Source organism: Strix aluco, chromosome 6 (assembly GCF_031877795.1).
Source record: "Strix aluco isolate bStrAlu1 chromosome 6, bStrAlu1.hap1, whole genome shotgun sequence".
In the NCBI taxonomy this organism is placed as follows: domain Eukaryota; kingdom Metazoa; phylum Chordata; class Aves; order Strigiformes; family Strigidae; genus Strix; species Strix aluco.
This window is the reverse complement of record NC_133936.1, coordinates 3,334,240-3,357,558: the sequence shown is the minus strand read 5'-3', so window position 1 is coordinate 3,357,558 and position 23,319 is coordinate 3,334,240. Positions and strand designations below refer to the sequence as shown.

The 23,319-nt window shown below is 38.2% G+C and overlaps 1 protein-coding gene across 10 annotated transcripts in view; it reads left to right on the top strand.

Annotated features, from left to right (window-relative positions):
• MBD5 (methyl-CpG binding domain protein 5) overlaps positions 1-23,319 on the top strand; it is a 105,456-nt gene that overhangs the window by 78,739 nt on the left and 3,398 nt on the right. For 7 of the 10 annotated variants that reach the window (XM_074828503.1, XM_074828502.1, XM_074828507.1 and 4 more), the window contains 5 exons: positions 3,795-4,823; positions 6,472-6,683; positions 8,391-9,599; positions 15,069-15,181; positions 21,656-21,731. In XM_074828503.1, the coding sequence (XP_074684604.1) occupies positions 3,795-4,823; positions 6,472-6,683; positions 8,391-9,599; positions 15,069-15,181; positions 21,656-21,731 (2,639 nt within the window). The remainder of the gene's footprint in view (positions 1-3,794; positions 4,824-6,471; positions 6,684-8,390; positions 9,600-15,068; positions 15,182-21,655; positions 21,732-23,319) is intronic. The other 3 variants (XM_074828509.1, XM_074828510.1, XM_074828508.1) reach the window with 3 other exon arrangements.

Below are 23,319 nucleotides of genomic sequence, written 5' to 3'. Positions count from 1 at the left end.
GGTATTTTGGAAGAGATCCAGAAATCATGTTCTGTCAATTCAGTCTGTTGCTGGATATAATTTGTCCCAGAAAGCAGTTGGAAATACTGTATTAGTTAGTACCCAATTCAGAACTTTTCTACACCAATTCCTACTGTGTCTTCCTGTGAGGCAGGTTTAACAGAAGCTGGGGGGAGATATTTGTGTTTTCTTTTCCTGATGAAGTCTGGCTGCTCATCGCCTCTTCAACTCCCAAACTTCTCAAATAAGGACATATTTTCTTCCTCCTACTCAGAATCCATTAAGATGGTTTTTTTCCCCAGTAGCAATTAATTAATTGCCTAATTAATCTGGAGAAAAGGCAAGTGTTGAATGCACTCTAGACCTCTCAGGTTAGATATCCAGAAGCGGTGTTTGACGGGGCTTAGGAAACAGCAGTGTTTGACAAATACCTAGCAACAATTTTACAAGTTTGAGATTTGCTTCACACCAAATACTCTTCCATGTGGTCATTTACCTGAGTGGAATGGAAAATAGGATCATAAATAAATTAGAAACAGAGATTAGATCCACATGAAAATACCAAAATTAGGTTTTATATTCAGGAGAGCGCTATATATAGAATACTTCCCTCATGCCTGAATTAAAAATCTATCCATGTGCTGTTTAACACATTGAATGCAACTTCTCCTAGTGAGGGAAGCCTTTCTTAGCCACCAGGGAAAAAGTCTGTATATCTGTCTTTCCCTTATTGCAGGAGTAAAGAGTTTCCAAAAAAATACTGCCTGAAACGAACTCATGCCTTAGAAGGTCCAGTATATCAGACTGTTCCTGCAGGTCAGGCTAAGCTGATGGTAGCCTGTTTTTATCTATATGACAGTAAGATTTTATGTGGAAGGTTATTTACAAGTGAGAGGAATAGCCATCTGAAGATGTTTGGGTATTACCTGGCCATCTTAAACTAGATTACAACTGGAGAGACTCACATTAAGTGTGTCTCAAAGTGCAATGACAGTTTTGGTTCAGTAAGCAATTTTTCAGCCAGCATTATTTAAGAGGCCCTATGTATTTTTAAGTACGGTAGGCATCCATCTTGTGTCATTTGAGTGGTTCAGCAGATTCCTCTGTTAAAGCCATGTAGGAATGACTTTTTAATGGTATTTCTTAAATCTGTAGTTTGGTCTCTGGGACTTTTCCTAATATTGAAATCCTTGGAGTGTCAGTTCTGGATACTGATTTAAACAAAACAAAGCAAAAAAATCTGAACATTTCCTTTATTGTGAGCAGTTACCTGATAATTAATAATGTGTATCTTATTGTTAATAATGTGTACAGTTAATAAGAAGTACAGAGCTGTGGGCTCTGTAACATACTGATCCATTACAAGCCTGACGTAAAGAGTTTGATACTATTATAAGTGGGTGTGTTTTCTCTGGTGAAACAAAAAGAATTTGCTTTTAGCCACAAAGATTGTAAAGACTTTTCTATTACTTTTCTAAAAATGCAGTTTAAAATATTTCAGAGATTAGTAAAAAAAGGAAGATGTGCAGTTATATTTTAGTTCATCTTCCCTGGGATTTGTGTAATTGAATTTGAGTAGCCAGAGTTTACAGTTGTGTGGTAAAAATAAATAGTAAACATACACGTTGAATTTAATTGTATGTTATGTTGCTCATTTATATGAACTGTGTTTTACTATTGGCTTATTTACAAAATTAGCAAAATACTAAAAGGAAAGAAAAAGGTGCCCGCACATGAAAAATCTTCTTAACATGTCATCTCAGTAGGTCATGTACGCCTTGATGTGTAAACACGTGCTTGAGAGAATCTTTCTTTTTTTCTGCTGTTTCATTTTGGAGGCGTTGCCAGAGGTGGCTTCTCTCCAGAATTAGGTAACCAGTAGTAGGACAGATACACTGGCAGAAAGCAAACTCACATGCTGTAGCTGTGCTTTTCATTGATCTCTACCAGTAGGTTTGCTGTTACTAGCTTCATCGTAATTTTGAATAATTCCTGAGCAGCTTGTCTGATTAGCAGCTTTTTACTGACTTTTATTGGGAAGGTGTCTATAATTTGGGAGCCTGTACTGCTGTGCTAGAAAGCCAGGGAGGGCGTGGGTGCCAGTTTCTCAGTATATATGAGGCATTTGCCAGGCCCAGAGGTGTCAAGATACAGAGCATTCGCTATTCGTGCCTGATCTGAAATGTTAGACACCAAACTGTAAAGTGGAAATCCAGTAGGACATACATTTTCAGTGCACGGTTGAGTTTTTGTTCCTCAAGTGCATATCTGGCTTTTTGTTCCAAACTGCTGCCTAGAGAAATGTACTTGTCATGAAACTGCTTTTATTGCTTTGTTAACATATTTCTCATCACACCAGAATAAGGTATCCTCTGCTTTATAATTACAATTTGTTCTTACTTTATCTTTTGTTAATTTATTATTTAATTTCTGTACTAAGATGTGATAATGGTACTTGGGAGAGAGGGTGTGATCTTCTCATGAATTCAATGCAGTGCCTCATGTACTGTGTTAATTTTGTACCTTTTCGAGTTGTCATTACATTACAGTACTTGAAAAATGGTCTTTTAAGTTACAAATGATGTAAAGATTTGATTCTGTTCTTACCAGTTAACAGCATAGTTGCACATTGCTTTTCAAATAGCATTTGTTTAGAAAAATGATAATTGATACTTTCCGATAATTGATACATTCTGATCTCTGTCATGTGAGCTATACTTGCAGGGCAGCTGAGAATGGAAAGTTATTTTATTACGTCAAAACCATAGTTAAATGCATTTATAATTATATAGTTTTATATACATGCAGTATATAATTTTAATACATATTTTTAATGTTTGTTCTCCGATGAATTGCAATGAATAAAGTAGGAAGGCATAGTTCAAGGCAGTTTCACTTGCTTTAATTCTCCTAGTCTCCCCTCTTACATTTTCTGTGTATGACCACAATTCAAGACTCTGCCTTAAGTAAAAGACAATGAATAATTTATTTCATATTTCAACTTTGGTAAAGGGGTATAAATATAGCCAAATAAACTTCTATTATTCTCTCACTCTTTCCATGTAACCCCTCACAGTAAATCTACCGAGTTGGTCTTTGTCTTTTCATGCCAAGTGATGGATATGACTAGACCACCCCATTTTACATTTTTTTTCTTTATAGATTGTTAGGAATGCAAACCTACCTTGACCATAATGTATTTTGCTCATTAGATTTTTATCACAGGCATCATCTTGACGAGTAATCGTTGTCCTTGTATTTTTTCTTTGGGAGTCCAAAATAATGCTTTAATAATAAATCTCCAAAGCCCCATTAATGGAATACAGCTGGAAACAGAAGAGCATAAGGTTCACATCTACATTTAGATCATGTGCTTACACTCTTTCACCCAACGTCATTCATGTCTCCATTGCTTCTTCTTCCTCATAGTTAATTTCATACTGGTCCACGACTGACTATATTAAGTTATGGTTGCTTTTAGGTTTATGCTAATCAAAATATGTGGTGAATGAAATCCTATTATATCCCCACTCAGAATAAATTTAAGGGAAATACAAGTGTATGGTTAAATAATTTCTGATGAGACGTGGCACAGCATGTAGTGTCTGAAGTAGCTGATGGCAGATTCATTCATATTTTAGAAGTACGTAAGTCTGGATGCTCAAAACATTTTTTTTTTTTTCCTGTGCGTGGGTATCAAACATTACTGTTTTGGATTAACCTAGTTACTTTATAACTTTGATGCCTCCCAGCAGGCAGTATACTATTAATAGTTTTGTTCTTTTGCGTTGCAGGGGGTTCAGGACCGTCATCATCAATAGCCATAGCTGGCACTAGCCAACCTGCCATCACAAAGACAACATCTGTGCTTCAAGATGGTGTTATAGTCACTACTGCAGCTGGAAACCCACTCCAGAGCCAGCTGCCCATTGGGAGCGATTTCCCTTTTGCTGGCCACGAACACTCGCTTCATTTCCCGCAGAACAGCTCTTCAAACAACAATCTTCCACATTCTTTGAATCAAAACCTCCTCAATTCTCTACCTATCTCTTTGCCAGTGAATCAGCAACATCTCCTAAACCAGAATCTATTAAATATACTACAGCCTTCAGCAGGAGAAGGCAAGTCTGAGGTCAACCTCAACCCTTTAGGTTTTCTCAACCCGAATGTAAATGCTGCTTTAGCTTTTCTCTCCAGTGACGTGGATGGGCAGGTATTGCAACCTGTTCATTTTCAGCTTCTAGCAACCCTCCTTCAGAACCAAGCCCAAGCAGCTGCCATGCTTCCCCTACCATCTTTCAATCTGACCATCTCAGATTTGTTGCAGCAGCAAAATAACCCTTTACCCTCAGTAACACAGATGACAGCCCCACCTGACCATTTGCCAAGCAATCAGTCAGAAAGCAACAGGGTGGAGACCCTTTTAACCAACCCCCTGGGCAACCCTATACCCAGCTTTTCAGGCACTGACACTACTTCTAACCCCCTGCTCCTCCCAGCTGTGTCTGGGGCCTCAGCATTAATGGCCTTGAATCCCCAGCTGGTGGGAGGTGTCCTGAACTCTGCATCGGGCAACACTGCTAATCATCCAGAGGTTTCCATAGCCACCTCCTCCCAAGCAACCACTACCACAACCACTACATCATCAGCAGTGGCAGCACTGTCTGTCTCAACCCTGGGTGGTGGGACAGCAGTGGTGTCAATGGCAGAAACATTGCTGAACATATCTAATAATGCTGGGAGTACATCTGGTCCAGCTAAACTCAACAATAACTCTGTGGTGCCACAGCTACTTAACCCTCTACTGGGGACAGGTCTGCTTGGTAAGTTCAATTTCTTCACAGATATAAAAGGAAAAAAAAAGGAAGAGGGTTGGGGAGGGGGAACTTCGGATTCTAGTTTCTATTTTTAAAGACTCCACGTTATCATACTTCTTTTTTTTTAAGGCTTTTGTATGTTACAGCTTGTTTATTGAGAAAAACATAACTGTTATTGTAAGAAACTTAAAATATATTCTAATTTAATTCAGTAACACTTAATACTGGTTTTGGAAATTATTTTACATTCCATTCTTAATTCTGATGCCACCTAGACCTACTATGTACACCTTAACATTCTGTAAGCAATTGGACTTGTTTAATTTTTCAATTAGTAAAAGCCCAGGTGCATCTCTGGGATGCAGTGCTTCATTTCAAGTGCATGTGGCATCACAGGGTTAGTACGAGTAGCTGTGCAGTAGATGAAAAACGGCCAAGTGCCTTTTTCCAAATGAATCAAAAGTGCCAAAACCATAAGCACACTCCCCATAAAGTAATCCATAAAGCACTCGAAGTAGGTCCTTGCACAACTTCAAAGATGAAGGTTGCCCTTCGAGCCCTTTATTGTATACTTATATTTTTTCATTTCTTTTTGTTTTTTTTTTTTACTTTAGCTTGTAGTTTAGAAACCCAGGGTATCTCATTTGACAAACACATCCCAAAACAAGTAATTAAAAAGCCCTTAAATACAAGTTTTTTTCTCCTGGGTGTTTTGATGATTTTTACCAAGAATATGTAATATAGTTAGTACTCCTCTGCTGTTTGGTCTATGTAATCTAACAAATAGACTGGTAGAAGGAATTAAATAGTGGCAAAGAGCTGATAAGTATTTTAACAATACCTCGTACTTACCTACTAAATGGCTATCCTACTAAATGGCTATCATGAACTCAACCCTACTTTACATTTTCCTTGTAAAGGACAACTAATCAATGATTCTGCAAATGGCAATTTAAAGAAAAACATGAGCTTTTAATTTAAAAAGAAATTGTGCTTTTTTAAGCTTTATTATTTGATAAAGTCAGGTTCAACAGTGTGTTTATTTTACTAGAACTATGATTTTCATGTAAAGTGAGATTTTCACATAATACAAAATATGGGTACAGTGGTTTGTCTAGAATGGAAAAAAAAAAAAATTGTTTCGAGTGTTGGCTGACATGTCTGTGAGCCAAAAAGCCTTTGCTCATTTGCAGTTAGCTCATCTTATTTTGTCATGGTTAATGAAAACCTAGTTTTGTTGAGTTTTTAAAATTATTTTCTCTTTCTTTCTCTCTCTCCTTCTCCTCCCCTCACCACCCCAGTACTCTTTGAAGCAGTCATTCTTTGGAAACTAAGATTCCAAGACACCGAATATCATAGAAGCTCATTCTGCCATACTTGGCTGTGTACCGTTCCAAAGGCAAAGACAGTCATGTCAGAAACCTTTAGAAAGAGTCCAGATAGATGTGACATGCAAAAGAAGCAATACTGAAGAAATAAAGGAATAAAGAGTAGGAGACACATGCCTTGAGGACCATTCCATAGAAGATTGGAGGGAAAAAGTGTTGTTTTACAGAGGCATTTGCTTAGCAGTCAGTTAAAATTTGAGTCAAGGAAATTCCTGCTGACTGTTGAAAACTATACTGACTTCTTTTTCCCTGTGTTTGAATTACAGGTGACATGTCATCTATAAACACTGCTTTGAATAACCATCAGCTGAGTCATCTCCAGTCGCTATTAAACAACAATCAGATGTTTCCTTCAAATCAGCAGCAGCAGCACCTTCTCCAGGGGTATCAGAACATGCAGGGCTTTCAAGGCCAGCCCCCAATTCCTGGCCCAGCTAACAACCCAAACCCCATGGCATGTCTGTTCCAAAATTTCCAGGTAGAAAGCAAAATTAAATCAATATTCAAACAAATGTGCAACTCTCAGTAGGTAAAATTATATCCTCTGTAGATTGAGGGGTTTTTTGCTTAGTGATTAAGACAATACGATGTATACAGTTTTCAGTAGTGTTTGGATTTTGCAAATCAGTAACATTTGTTACTGAAATTTTATACCTTCTTCCTTAACAATTGGGTATAGTTTCTTTGGAAAGAGTTGTGCTGCATGTATCGAAAAAAATATGCTATATGTGTTCTGACAGTTTTTTTAGCAAAACCATTTTCCATTCTGCAGAAATGATCATAAATTGCCATTTAGACCACTCTAACAATTCAGTGGTGAGAAATAAGTATTGATACCGCTTCACGGTAATTAGAAACTTAATAAATGATTATATGTGACTGTGTGTACCAGTCCTCTTACAATTCCACTGCAATTGAGTGGAAGAGCTAGCTGCGATGTGGATTGTATAGACTGAAGAAAACAGGCATTAGAATGAATATACAATGACAAACTGTGCAAAAATGATCCCTGCCTGCTATCCACCTAAATAGACAATTCTTCATAATGCAAGTTGAACAGTCAAAGTAACACACTGACAGGAAGCATAGCAACCAAAACAGGTAATAAACCCAGAGCTAAAAGACGTATTTATTATTATTCAGTATTACCGTGGTTGCTGCAGAACTCAGGATGTGAAGACAGAAGCATGCAGATAGCGCCAGAGAGTGCTTTTACCCTTTGCGAAGGAAAAAGAAGACATGTCATTTTCTCAGTGTAGATGTTTCACTGCTATTGCAAAATCACAGTCCTCTAACTGCCTATTACCTCTCTTTGGTTTTGTATGAATTTTGCTAGCTTTATTTCAGTATTTTTTGCTTCAGATTCTCAGTTATATAAATAGTAATGGTAAGTATTTAAAGGAGCTTTTGGAAATATTTTACCCTTGTTTTTTACAGTTTTTTGTTATAGCACTATTCTTGACATCGTCTTCACTGCCTACGTATGTGACAAGAAATACAAAAAGCACAGTTAATCTGAAGGTTACAGTTTACTGTGGCAGTGCCTGACATTACAGCTGCAATGCAAAGGGATGCAGGCATGGTTTACAAGGGACTGAAGTAAAAAGAGATCCCACGAGAGAAGCACATAACCAAAAGGGAAAAAATAGAAATGTTAGCCAATTCCAAAAGGACAGTGATAGCCTACATTCCAGAAATTGAGTGAGGAGCGTACAAGGAGCCCAGAACAGTCGGTAGGGAGGGAAGAAGCAAAATTAGGGTCTGGGAGGGAACAAAAGAGAGTAGTTGAGAACAGATATGTTGACCTTGGTGGAGTTGTTTAGGACTTGAGAGAAAAAAGGAGAGTGCTGTACTTCAATCAGAAGAGGAAATCCCTGAAAAGACTCTGAAAGAGATGGTAATGTAGTCTCAGCAGTGCATGGTAGGTTGTATCATTTTGTGCAAGGCATCTATTTTGATCCACGAGGCAAAGTGTAAGAGCCAGTGTTTTTGTTTTGCTCTAAATTATGCTTTTTTTGTTTTCCATGTAGCTTGTTCAGCATTAAACTGATATATAACCAAAATAAAATTATGTTCTGCAACAAATATTCACCCTGGCCACCATTTTATTAAAACAAAGTTTGGCTGTGGAAGTAGAACTTTAGGCAGAATAGCCATTTTCATCTTTTTCTCTTACTTTTTCCAGGTGAGAATGCAGGAAGATGCTGCTGTCCTAAACAAAAGAATGATCACTCAAATGGGAATGGCACCGGTTCCTGAGAGCTCCAACACTATGCTTCCTCCTTTCCAAGAAACATCTTGTGATTTGCAGCAAAGAACTGAACCATCTCTCGGACAACAGGCAAAGGATAACCTCAATGTCGCTGCTCAGGGTGATACATCGGTGGACGCGATCTACAAAGCAGTTGTAGATGCTGCAAGCAAGGGAATGCAAGTAGTAATCACCACTGCAGTTAGCAGTACAACACAAATGAGTCCCATTCCAGCTTTGAGTGCCATGAGTGCCTTCACAGCCTCAATTGGTGACCCATTAAATCTTTCTAGTGCTGTCAGCGCAGTCATCCATGGAAGAAACATTGCCGTTTCTGATCACGAAGGTAGGATAAGGAACACCAGAGGAACGCGAATACTGAAGAATTCAGAGCACGGTAAAAATTCGAGTGAAGGGGATGGGTATGAATATTACAAATCCACGAGTTGTAACACGCCCAAAAAACAGTGGGAAGGGGAGCAAAGTCCTGTCAGTGAGATAAACAGATGGAAATGTGATGAGTTTCTAGACCACTCTACCCATATCCATAGTAGTCCTTGTCACGAAAGGCCCAATAACATCTCCACACTGCCATTATTACAAGGCGAGCAGCATCAGATACTGTTATCACAGCGAAACTGTCAAAGTGATAAAATGTTGGAGGAGAATTTCAGGTATAACAATTACAAAAGAACTATGATGAGTTTTAAGGAAAGACTGGAGAACACTGTGGAACGATGTGCACACATAAACGGAAATAGGCCTCAGCAGAACAGAGGATTTGGGGAGTTGCTGAACACTTCTAAACAAGACCTGATTCTGGAAGAGCAATCTCCAAGTTCCTCAAATAGCTTGGAAAGTTCGTTAGTTAAAGACTATATCCATTACAATGGAGATTTTAATGCCAAAAGCATTAATGGGTGTGTGCCTAGCCCTTCAGATGCTAAAAGCATCAGTAGTGAAGATGACCTAAGGAACCCAGATTCCCCTTCTTCAAATGAGCTGATACATTACAGGCCGAGGACGTTTAATGTTGGCGACTTGGTCTGGGGCCAAATCAAAGGACTGACTTCATGGCCTGGAAAACTAGTAAGAGAAGAAGACGTTCACAATTCATGTCAACAAAACGCTGAGGAGGGGAAGGTATATTTATATATATATGCACATATCTATCTATCTACACATGTACATATGCCCATACAAATGTTTATCAAAACTATCTCGGTCCATTCTTTATTTTATTCTTTGTCTCTTATTTTAGTAGTACAGATTGCTTTTTTTCATAACTATAGCTTGCAGAACTGAATTTTTCTCATAGTTATCTAATGAGAAACTTCTACCGATGCCATGAAACAGATGATATTTTGGCCTGGTTATGCTTTACTAATTTGTGCACGAAAGACTTGCTGAACAAAAATGTTGTTAACATAAAACTGTTTAACCTACATTGTGTATTTAGTCAAACTTCTGGCTGTGTCCAAAGAAACTGATACGGAGATATCTGGAAGTGTTGAAAACTGCAAAACGGAAAAGTGATCTAATCAGATTGAGGAGTATGTAATAACTAAAATCTTGCTGATTGACACATATCCTCTTTAAGAGGGAAATGCATATGCATTTTCACCTTGAAAGGAGATTTTGACCATCTTTTAATAGTGAGGAAAGCATTCCAATTTGCTCTTTCATACTAAAATCTTTTTTTTTGTCAACAAATCATATACAATTGTTGGGGAGTATACAGAATGTACAGTTATCAAGGAGTTATTGGTTATTTTATTATGATAAATACTTCAAATTCTGGTCTCCACTACTTGTATAGCATTATATTTTTGTAGGTCTTGTAAAATATTTCACATCTTCTATACATAAATATTTTTAAGTGCCATTTTATAAAATGCAAATTTTAAAGACATGTAAGCAGAAAGGAAAGATCTAATGAAATAACATTCTACCTCTGGCACAAAGAAATTGAACCACTTAAAAATTGTGTCTTTTTCCCCCATATACCTGCCTAGTACATTGCACGACAAGTCATAAGAACAGTGGTAGTGGGTTGGATCAAAGTATTCTTTTCCCCAAAATTTGGCTGACAGCAGAGATCCAGAGGAGGGAGTACAAGCACATGTTGAGGAGTGCTTCTTCACCAACACCTCTGCAGAGCTCAGGAACTTCTTGAGCTGGAACTGGTGTATCTATAGTGTAAGCACTGCTGGTGTTCCTGCAGTTCGTAATCTTAATCCATGATAAATGTAATTTCCCCAAAAAGTCCACATGTCTTGGATGAGTTGGCGCTATAAATAACTGGGGTAATGTTGGGCCAGAATGGGTCCAACCCTAGTTCAAGAGAACTTTAGTCTTCCTTTACAGGTGGCTTCTCTGTTGATCTCCTTAGCCACAAAGGTTTCAAAGAGCTCCCACCTGAGTACGCTGAACAAAAGTATTTACTTTATAGAGAAATCAACATGCTTTAGGAACGATATTTGAATGCTTAAGAGCTCATTCCTTATAAAGGTGAGATTCCCAAGTTACAAGTCAGTTTATAAAATATAAGCAATGAGACAGAGCACAAACTATAAAAGATTAAACAAAACTGGAAAAATGAGGTGTACAATATTACTGTCCCATATGAATTACGAATACATCTCCTACGCTGCAGATATGTTTTGAGTATGCATTTATGTATTAGCTTCACAAAATTTTGTATCCATATCTATATGATTGTTTTGATACATTTTAAGAGCTTATTTTTCATAACTTTTGTAAAGAGGTGAAATTTTTTCATTTGCATTCCTTAGCAATTTTATAAGTTTACTGTCCAGTTTGTGGCTACCAGAATGTACAGTTGCTTTTGTGCAAACTCGCCGCCTTTAATTTTGTGTCTCTTATGTACATTATATAAGCATTGTGTAATATTGTATTCAGTGGCACAGATTTTATTGTATACTGAAGCACAAACAACAGGGAAGCTAACTGTGGAAAAGTGTACATTGCGGCTCATGCAGTACTGTCAAGGCACTTGTGGAGGCAGCAAGAGAGACTGGTTCAAGTTCTTCATCAGGAACTCCCACGTAATGGATCACCTCTTGCATCAGAAGGCCTTAAATTTAATAGTAATAATTTTAAATTTTTTAAAAAAAAAAAAAAAAAAAAAGTTTGTCAAATTTTCTCCAACAAGAATTACAGAATGAATGACCATTGTACCATTGCAAAGGTCAGGAGTTGAGGTTGAAAGGTGGGATACAGGGGAATATGAAAGAGGTGAAAATGTACATGTGCTAATAGTTCAGTTTCTAGTTGACAGTAGGCAGGAACTCCCGTGCACAGTGGCATTCTATACACACGCTCAGACACTCCTATAACACGTTGTACAGTCACATTCCTCAGATGTTTGGGCAGCCTGGTCTGAGGAAAAGAAAAAAGACACCACCACCCCCCGCCCCAAAAAGCTGGGGGGGAGAGAAAAAAAAATATAAACCCATGCCAAACAAAAAAAACCCCACACCTTGAAAACCAAAAAGAAATAACCTTGAAAATCAAATGGTCTTCAGAAATTCTGCTCTTCAGAATATCCTGAAAGGTTACTATTCATGGTGGGAGTCACTAGCAGCAGTTCTGAAAATTCTATTTTCTGTGGAGCTTTCTTAAAATATCTTTTAAAGTATTTGTATAATCAAATGTTAACCTCCTATATTGTAACATTAATTTTTCTGTGCTGTTGGGATTTCATGGCACTTTGTATATTCTCTGTTCTTTATATCATACATAATTTGATTTTTGTTTCCATTTAAAAGACTTTGGGTATTAAATGTAATAATGCTTCTGTTTGAAGAGCAGCTAGAATGGTGTTTCCCCAACAGGAGAAGGGAGGAATATTGCACCTTTGTTTCCTAATGAACACTTGCTTTTTGGCTATTGGAAAAATTAAAGAGGAACCCAAGGGAAGCGCAGCTGTAGCAGCAGAAACTTCTGAAAAGGAAAGGAGCAAGGCTGAAACGACATGCATCCTAAACTGGAGGATGTGTATTTCATTAAGTAATTAATTTGATTATTATCCAAATGAAATCACCTAAACAGGAGCAAGGTTTTGAGAGCAGCAATGTGAAAGTCAAAGGGTTTGTGTGAGCAGTAGGTGCCTGTTAGTGCATTTCACAGTGATTTTTACAGAGCAAGTATTGTTCTCAGTAGCACTTTCCATCAGTTAAACTAGGCTTTTTAAACTGAGCTTTTATAGTTCTACAGATAATAATAGGTGTGATTTATCAGTGTCCTGAAAATCCCATTTGTATGTATTATTTAGTGTTGTAATGGCTTATCGTAAATGAAGGCATATGATAGAATTAATTCAAATATATTTGTTATAGTTGCTTCTGATACCATGTTATGTTAGCAATTTGGTACTACTTCAGGAAAGTGCTAGCAGGTTTTTTACTGTTCTACCGTCACAAAATGCCAATAATGAAAATATTGATTCCTTTTTGTTACTTAAGTCCCTTGTTACCTAAACACAATATTAGTTCTTCATAGAAATATTTACCATTGAGCTTCCTAATATATCTAATGGCAGGCATATACAACCCTTCACAAAGTTTGTTCCTTACAGACACATATATATCAGGGATATGGATAATGTACAATTTAGCATTCGTGACAACTCGTGTCATGTAGTAGAGCGTCCAAGGTAAAAGATCAAGATGAGGATGTTTTTACCCTTTAATTCTGTTCAGTTTGAAAAATATGAGTTTCTTCTTTAGCTGTTTTTCAAGCGTGCTCTAAAATGAAGGCTTGAGCTATGGTGTATTGCAGGCAGTAACATTGCCTTGATAATACCGGTTTAATGTAGGAGATGTCATGTATAAGCTTCTGCAGCTGGTTTGCTCATTCTGTGAGTGTTGTGTGCCTTTTCTTCTCATGCTTATCCTTGGAAAAGCCCCACAGGTTTTAAATAGATAGTATTTCATATGTATGCATTTGTATTTTTCCAAAGTCTGATTAGGAATAGAATCACTTGAAGTATTTGCAGTCTTGTATTAAAAGTAAACACAGTTTTAAGGGGAGAGAGCTACAGTCTGTGGCATAATTGAATCTATTTCATGAAAATAGAAATCTTGCGTCCCCATGTGCAGGTTTCACCATTAATGACTCTTGTCTTGTAAGTTCCTGCAATGGCAGTGTTCCCCAGTTTCATTAGCAGATGCATAAGTTCAAGACATGTGAAATTTGGTCTAAACATGTATTTTATTGGGCCTTATTTCTAGAGATTTTGACAACTTGCTCACTCGCTAACTTCACGTTGTCACGTCTAAACTTCTGTTTTCTTGTGAATATGAATTATTTAGTAATTGAAAGGCTGGGTTTAGAGGGAATTTGCATTTAAATTTCTTTTTCAGATTGTATATAGGCATGCTTAATAAATTTGTATTTATAGAATTAATGTTCATGTGTCAGAATACAAGCTGTACTTTTTAATGAAACAAATGCTATATAAGGTTCTTGTTATGTTATGCAAAGATTAAAAAATAAGTCAAGCAAAATATAGCAATACTGACAGAGAAAAAGGAATTTATCCATTCATTTTCTTTAAATTGATGTGTTTTAAATACCTTTTTTGGCTTTTACAAGCAGAAATGGCTGAGCCGAATCAAAATAGTATGCAGAGTTAAGTGGACTAATGCAAATGATAAAATCATATAGATGATATAATTCATTTTCTTCTTGCTTATATTGTTTATACTAGTACTAACTGGTACCTGCTCAGTGGTGCCAGTGATTATATGCAGCAGCTTATGTCCTGATTGCTTAAAAGATCATAATTCTGGTTGATTTCAAGAGAACTTGAATTTCCAGTTAAAGTACTTTAAACACCAGCTCAGCAGCCGTGTTGAGCATGTGCTCAGATGCATTCCTGACTCAGCAGATCGCTAAAGTATGTGCTTAAGTAAAAAAATTTTTAAAAGACCTTTCTCAGGACTAATAAATTAGCTGGCTAAAGCGAGCTCTAGTTAAGACTCATGGATTCATAATGCATAAATAAAGCTTGTCATCCTGCCCGTCCCCCTTTTAAGACCTTAAGCCTTTTAACTTAAGCACATCCTGTGACTCTTCTGAAATAGGAATGGATAGGGCTGTGCCATTAGCAGCATTGTTGAACTGGGGCCTTAAATATCCAGAAATTTGAGGTGATGTGAAGCGCTTTTGTGTTGATGGCATCTGTAAAAATTGTATCATGTGTACTAGGCAACTTGGTATTTTAATGCATTCCAGGTGGTCTCTAAGGTGTAAAATACATTTGTAAAATGTGAGTACAGAGTATGAGACTTGAACAACAGTGTTCATATTAATAATACAAAGACAAACAAGGTTTTAAAAATACTGTTCTCTTTCTTAGTTTTGTTGTCGTGACTGTCATGGTTTTGTTTTTTGTATTTCTGTTGCTAGTGGTGTGGACATCTAGCGAAATTGTAATATATACATATATGTATGAGGGGGTGTATATAGTCAGACGTTCAGCTATTCTTTGCTGGGAAGGTTAGTGTCTTATGGATGCAGTGAAAATTAGGCTCCATAATAATGCATGTCTAGCAGTAAAGTAAAAGCAGTGTTTAATAATTGCAGGTCTGGGTAATGTGGTTTGGTGTTCATACCTTCACTCAGGTGGAGCCAGAGAAGTTGAAGACACTAACAGAAGGTCTAGAAGCTTACAACCGAGCCAGAAAAAGGAACAGAAAGTAAGTAAATGCTCATTTATTTACTAGTGAAATGGAATAATTAAATTCTTTTGCTTTCTAAGACTCTCATTTGGGGGAGCTTAGCAGACTAGCCAAACTGAAGAGTTAATTTTCTGAATTCCTTGTGTTGGTTATGATAATCATCCGAGATCTTTGATATCTGCATTTTTATTGCATCTTCTGATATTTACAGTAGCCTTTGTAAAATGTCAGCCTACTTGTTTGAGCTTTCATGTGTAGGATTTCTAATTTACAGCAAAAAAAGTTATTACATCAAAACTATTCTGACCAAATACGCTTTTTAACAAGATCTGCCCTTCTTATCTCTTCCCTCTCCCTCTGGCAGCTGCTGCTGCAGGCAGAGCACAGGTTTATTCAGATAAATTCAGTTTATTTCCCATTGCTGAAAAGCGTTTCGGAATTTATGAGGTCTGGCTGTATTTAACCAGACAAGGGGCTCAGTGCAGAGCTTTCCTTACGCTCTGTGTCAGACATGTATGAACTGTTTGGTTTTATCTTGCCTTTTAGCTTTTATTTACAAATATACAAGGATAGAAAGACCATGAAACAGTAAGTATTAGGACATGAAGCATCAGCATAGACAAAAAGAGGAAAATGGTTGACTTTAGGAGAAAAAAAAATCTGGACAGCTATGAAAGGGTAGAAGAGTAGAAATTGTACTATGATTGGATTTGTTCTAGGATGCTATTGCTTATTTACTGTTGCAGTGAAAATACATTACTTTGAATCTGTGAGAATTTAAAGTCAGCTTGCAGTACTTTAGCATCATAAACAGGCTTAAAGGAATTAAATAATTATTTGTCTTCAACTCCTTTTAAGGTGTAAGCTTTTCTTCTATTTATATGTCACGCGGTGCTTAAGAGAAATATTTTTTATGCCAATGAGACAATGTTGGTGGTTGTTTTTTCCAAGATCATCCTCAAAATATCTTGCTGGAATTGAAGAGTGTGCAGTGAGAACATAGAAGGGCTTTTGGCAACTCCCCACAGTTATTTGCTCATGTCCCTGAAGTGAAATACATGACTCAAGTAAGGTGACACCAGGAGCAAATTCAAAGAGGTGTTAAAGTTGAAATAAGCAGTACAATTTAAGAAAAACTCCCATCTTCTGATTTGCATTTGTATATTTAGCAAACTGCAGGGATTGTCTGCAATTCCACTGAATCCAGTGGCCTTTTTCTGTGGCCTAGCCAGTTCTGCCCCATTGCTTGCCCGTAAGGAAACAGGAGGTAACCAATACCCCAGCCAGCCTGGGGCACACAGTTGCCCCTTTTGTAAGGTTCTTTTCAGCCCTTACAGGTGTTTTCTTCATATTTCTAGTTGTACTTATTTCATAGTTCAAATCTTTTGGTATTTCTTCATTGACCCTTCCTCTTTTTCCTGTGTACAATTGTGAATTTATCTGAAAAATTTAATCTCCTTATGGTCTTCTTTCTGGTATCTTGTTGCACACAGGTCCAGATTTTTTTAAAACATTTAGCATTACATGTAATTGCTACATGTAGAATACTCCTATTTCTGTTTCCTACCTGTATAAGTAAGTACTCAGCACTTACATCTATCATCTACTGGCATCAAGTTGAACACTTCTGTGGTAAAGAAACATGGGCTAAATCTATGTTGACAGAGCATGAACTACCATCACATAGGTCCAGTGTGTTTAGCAGAGCGGGGTTAGCATCCAGGTCCTCAAAATGACGTTCAGGTACCTTAACTCCATCCGTTATTCTTCATCCACCTACAGTTCTTGTCTCAGCCCTAGTGTATTTTCCATTTTTTTCTTTCACTGCACAGTCTTGACTCAATCTCCAATAATATATATTAATATTATATATTAAATATAAAATTATTAAAATTAAAGATAAAAATGTCTGCAAAGCAAAAAACTGAATTATAATAGGGGTGTAATAGGATGTAATTCAAGTTGCCCCTGAAATCCAGTATTTGTGAATTGTAAATCTTAATCTAACTTTAGGTATTAGTTTTTAAAATGGAAATGTTTTGTGTATTCACTTTCTTGTCTAAACAAGACACCAGAAAAAGATGTCGTTGTAGCACATTTCATCAGCATAGTCAGATGTGTTAGCTCTGTTGCACAGAGCTTGTAACTTCAACTGACAGTATGAGCTAAAGCATTTTCTGGAGCAAAAAAGTGTTTTGCTTGGCGATATCTCAGAGCCATGGTGTGACTCCTAGACTATCATAGTTATTCTGGGCCTTGTAAGAAGATGCGCTCTGGTACAAACTGCTGAGCCATCCCAACCTTTCTCAGTCCCATCTTGTCTCAGCCATTCCCTTCTTGTTTGAGTCATGTCCCTTCTTGCTTCCAGCAGGTCATGATGTAGCAGCTTCCTCTCCTATCCAGTTGTAGTCTCCAGAAGACTATCAGCTGGAGGCCCAGTCTTGCCTTATCAAAGCCTCGTCTGATCCAACCTTTGTTCTTCCCAAGCTTTATAGTTGTCTGTATTCCTCTGTTCTCCTGTCTCACTGCATGCAAAGCATCTTTCAAGGGTCGTCACCCAACACTAGTGTCTCCTCCTGTGGTTTCCTGTTCTTCTGTGTGTTATTTCCCACACCAGGCTTCTCTTCTGTCAGGAATGTGCCATCTACCATCCCTACCATTAGCACCTCTAGCATCCATACTGTTATTTCGAAATGGAAATTTGAGCAGTGGCTTCTTAGAGTTGAACAGAATCACAGAATCATCTTGGTTGGAAAAGGCCTGAAGATCCTCCAGTCCAACCATTAACCTCACACTGACCGTTCCCAACTCCACCAGATCCCTCAGCGCTGGGTCAGCCCGACTCTTCAACCCCTCCAGGGATGGGGACTCCCCCCCTGCCCTGGGCAGCCCATCCCAACGCCCAACAACCCCTTCTGCAAAGAAATACTTCCTAAGAGCCAGTCTGACCCTGCCCTGGCGCAGCTTGAGGCCATTCCCTCTTGTCCTGGCGCTTGTTCCTTGGCTCAAGAGACTCATCCCCCCTCTCTGCACCCTCCTGTCAGGGAGTTGTAGAGGGCCATGAGGTCTCCCCTCAGCCTTCTCTTCTCCAGACTAAACCCCCCCAGTTCCCTCAGCCGCTCCCCATCAGACCTGTGCTCCAGACCCTGCACCAGCTCCGTTGCCCTTCTCTGGACACGCTCGAGTCATTCAATGGCCTTTTTGGAGTGAAGGGCCCAAAACTGAACCCAGTCATCGAGGGGCGGCCTCAGCAGTGTTGAGTACAGGGGGAGATATCTCTGGTGTCTCCTATTGGACACATGCCACGTTTCAAGTTGAGCAGGACTCCAGTAAGGGAAGAACTAATGCATCTCTTCCACCACCTTTCCAGCTTCCAGCTCCAATCAGTCTCCATCCTGACACAGTCTAAGTCTCTCTGTCTTTTCCAGGTGTGAGTCTAGTAGTGGCTTGCCCCATGCTGTTAGAGCCAAGCAAGGTGGGTGCACTCAGGTGTCTGTTATTGCTGCAAGAGCTGCCCAGAGCCCCCAGTTGCAGGTGAAGTCTAGAATATGTCCACTATGGGAGGGAGCTTCAACTCAGCACATGCTCGGACTTCATTTTGATGATACAATTTGGTAAAATTTTACTCAGCCCTAGCAGGGAGGAGGAGGACTGAAAGAACACTTCTGACAAAAAGGTCCCGAGGGAAGGAATTTCAGTCCTTCTCCAAAGTTGTTGGCCATGAGAGGTTTTCTAAGAGATGAAGTGCTGCTTTTTATTGAGAGGAACACACTGTTGCTAGAGTGTTTTAAATGTAATTTGACAAAACTTGTGATGTTTACAGGTTGGTTTGCGTCACTAGAGGCCTGATGAGTATGTTTGATGTCAAATTCTCAGGTTTTTAGTGGCAGTGTTCTGTCTGCAGTAAATGGGTATTTCAGTGATGGGCGCTTCTGAAACTTTGATTTGCTCAGGGCAGATCATCCTCTTCACAACACAACAGTGTCTTAAGACTGCAATTCAAATGTTCATTTGTATTTTAAATACTTTCAAATAGCTGTTTTGAGTAATAGCAATAATTTCACAGGTGTTGTAATAAGGGTGGGTTGCTGATAGAGCATAACGTTGATTAAATAACTTTACATCACATACAGGTAACAACATCTGAAATCTGCTTCTACCTGACATGCAAGTCAGCAGTGTTGTCAGTTATTAAGATGTGTCTGCGTTATAAATAGTCATATTACCTTTATAGGAAGTAATGTTGCCACGGAACAATATTCTGTTTGTCATTTATAATATCTAAGGGTGCCTTCACTTGCCCAGGTTGCATAACTTAAACTTGGTTTTGCAAGCAGTCTAGCTTAAGCAGTTCGCAAACCCAGGTGGACATGTCAGGCTTTGTATGTGAACATTTATTTCAGTTTATCTTACTGTTTCTTTGGTTGATTTAAACTACGTGAGGATACATAATTTTGAAGTTGCACAAAACTCCTTTACCACTGTTTTAGCTAATTCAGTCAAAACTTTAGTTAAATTTGTGCAACTTCATATGTGGATGAAGTGCTATTTTACTTCACTTTGGTGCAGTCAGGTCAGTAAGGTTTCTAGCTTTTTAAAATTTTTGTACAATTCATGCCCTGGTATAGCTCAGATGACCAACGCAAAATGGTGTTGGGGAATGTCTTACTTGAATAACGAGTAACAGACTCTCTGATCTCCTATCTTTGATCTCCCAGCTGTACTGATGGGTATGAAAATAATTTTGCTGAACTAGGGGGATGGAATTACTGTAGAGCAATGCTGGTCATTCAGTTCGTCTGTGCTACTTCCTCGCCAGTCTTTTGCCAGTGCTTTTAGTTGCTATAAATCTTTAAGTCTCAGGGAAGAATGTCCCAGCTGACATGATGATCTATCTATCTTTATTAAAAGGGAAGATTTTTTTAGAAAGTGTCTTCTCTGTGAGGGACAGTCCTAGTGACCCAACTGTCCTTGCCAGCTTGGGATGAGCTGTTCTCTGCCATTATCTTCATTTGTGATGCAGATGGCTCTCTTCCTCCTCCCCTCATTTCTGCATCTCCAAAGTGAGGATAACAAGACTTTCTTACTTCCTGAGAATATTGTGATGGATGCTCATAACACTGTCTCTCATCTCCAGGATGATCTTTCTCTCATCTCATAACATCACAGATCCTAGAATGGTTTGGGTTGGAAAGGACCTCAAAAACCATCCAGTGCCACCCCCCTGCCCCAGGCAGGGACACCTTCCACTAGCCCAGGTTGCCCAAAGCCCCGTCCAACAGCCACAGTTTCTCAGGGCAACCTGTGCCAGGGCCTCACCACCCTCACAGGGAAGAACTTCTTCCTTACATCTAACCTAAATCTACCCTCTGTCAGTTTAAAACCATTACCCTCGTCCTATCACTACATGCCCTTGTAGTCTCATATTCAGTCATTTGTCTTCAAGTTCATTACTCTTCTAAATGTACCTATTCAGTTGAAGTCATGAATGAACCAGCCTATCTAAATATATATATATATACACACACACCTGCTTTTAAGCAGAGATCCTCAACAAGCTGTCGACAAACAATAGTAACTTGTGCTCAGGTATGATTTGCTAGCTTGAAACCCATGAGGTGTGAACACAGAGCCACAGAAGTATGACCTGTCCTGCAGAGCATGGTGTTCAAGTGGGAAGCTTCTTTAAAGAAGAAACGTACATAAATAAAAGTGTTACTGTAAAATTAGATGTGTATGGAGCTGCCCAATGACTTGGGGTAACTTCTGGTTTGGAAGAAGAAAGTTGTCACCCTACCTTTACCATAGCCCTTGGTGTGCTGTCATTCCACCAACATTTTAGAGGATTCATATGACTTATTTTCTTCTGGCTATTTAAAGTTAGAAGGGGTATTTAACTTTGTGCTTTGGGTAAGGGGAGGACTTTGTGGCTCACGCACTGATTTTTCAAGATGGCGGTGTACGTATTTAGCCCTTCACAAAATGATTGCTGAAATGTAACATTTCCAAAGGAAATGAATGCAGCATGTTCACGTGGAGTGGGAAGCAGGCAGAAGTGAGCCCTGGGGGTTTAGTAACACTTGTAGTCTTTAAGAAAGTCCTGAGTAGCTGGAGTACTCCTCTTCTGCTCCTGATCAAAACCCGTGAGAGTCTGGCCCTTGCTGCTAACCATTTAAAAAAAGATTACACAAACTGCTGTGTTCCCGTGAAGTACTCTTGCTGGTTATTCATGGACGTAATCTGTCTTGTGGATATTGTAACTATACAGCTCATGGAAGTGCTGCCTTGAATTTTCGTTCTGTAATTACAACACAAGCCTTTAGTTTGCATAATGTTGTATGTAGGCCTGATCTTGCTATTCATGCTATAACAACCTGGGAGGCTCTACGGTTGCTAGAATATGTCCAATGAATTAATGCGTTTATTAATAATTTTTTTAAAGTTTTTTTCTGTTACTAAGAATTACTGATGGCATTAATTTTTTCTTCCTAGAAGTGGAAAGCTAAATAACCATTTAGAAGCTGCTATACACGAGGCCATGAGTGAACTAGACAAAATGTCTGGGAATGTAAGTTTCTTTTCACATTAGCAATAATCTTCTTTTTCTGTGTTTCTGCATGGGTGTCAATTGAAGCCTGGGAGTGTTGGTTTGGGTTGCTCTCTAACAGAAATTTTGTGTCTATTTTCTTAAATAAGTTGGAATTTTCAGTATTTCTCCTGCATTAAAAACTATTTGCCTATGTCTGAAAAATGGGAAAAGTTGTAGAATTTTAGTTACATCACCAGTTATATTATTTTTCACAAAGATTCCTGGACATTCTTTTACACATGCAGCCTGATAATATTTGGATCAGTTCCAGTCCAGCTCATATTCCCTGGGTTTTCTCTGACTAGTGACACAAAATCAGGCTCATTTGTTTTTCACTTTGAGTAACAGGATATTGAAACCACATTTAAAAGCATCATTCTTTTGAATGTAAAACTCTTTAAATAAAGTTTTTCTCATGTGAAATGAAAGATATTGGCATGAAAAGTAAGTTTAAAAAAAAAAGTATTCCTAATGTCAAATCTAACAGTGTTCTTTCTACAATAATTACACTGTTACTATGTAAAATAAATACAAAATAGATATAAAATACAAAATAGATATAAAATCCAATACAAAATTTGGTTTATATAATGTACTCATCTTCATATTTAAAACATGGCTGTAATTTCGTTGAAGCTCACTTAGAATGCAAAAAAGTCTATCATAGCACACATAATCTCCCATATTTTCATTGGTAATTATTCAAATTATTATTTAGAAAATGTCTGAACACAGAAAAAAAAGTCTTTTTCCTGATATTCAGTGCTCAGTACTGAAGATGCTTGTACATGTGCACATTTAGAAGTAGTAGTAAAACTTCAGGGGAGCTTCTGGAGTATATAAAAGGAAATGTATACAGAACTGCAGACTTAGACCTGAGTTCAGAACCACCAGGAGTTCAGTTATTCAGTAGCTTTTAGCGGCTGCTGTGTTATAATAAACTCAAATCTTTTGTTTAAGCTTCTGAATTTTACAGAAGGAGATTGAGTTTTGATTTAAAACGACATGTGTTTTCCTCTTGCCTTTGGAAGGAAAAGGAAAGCAGGATCTGACTGTAGGTCTTTTAGTCTTTTACAAAGAAACCTGGGGTATGTGTTTGGCATACACATCTGTGTTGGTTACACCACACCTGCATGTTCGGACCGGACTGTTCTTTTTTTTATTTATAAACCCAGTAATACTAAAAACTGTATGCTGTGTGCATTTTAACTGTGATATAAACTGGCTCAGGGGAAACTGCTGTAATTGGATTTGCTGATCTGGTTGTTTCATAATGCAGACAAGCTGATGCACCAGCCTGCGTGTCATTACAGAGCCTTGATTTATATTTTAATCATCTGGTCACAAATTTTGTGATCAGGGTTTAGTTCCATAAAGGTGATGATTCCTAGAAACACTCGTAGAGAATCAGCGGCTCTCTTTTTAGTGACTTGCATTTTTTCCAGCAACTACTGTTCAGACAGCAGTCGCATTCCAAATGAAAAGCACGTGCAAACCAGATAATTAGCTGACAGCGTTATTGGTGCGAGCCAGTAACTGCGCCGCGAACGTTGGTGGTCTGAAGGAA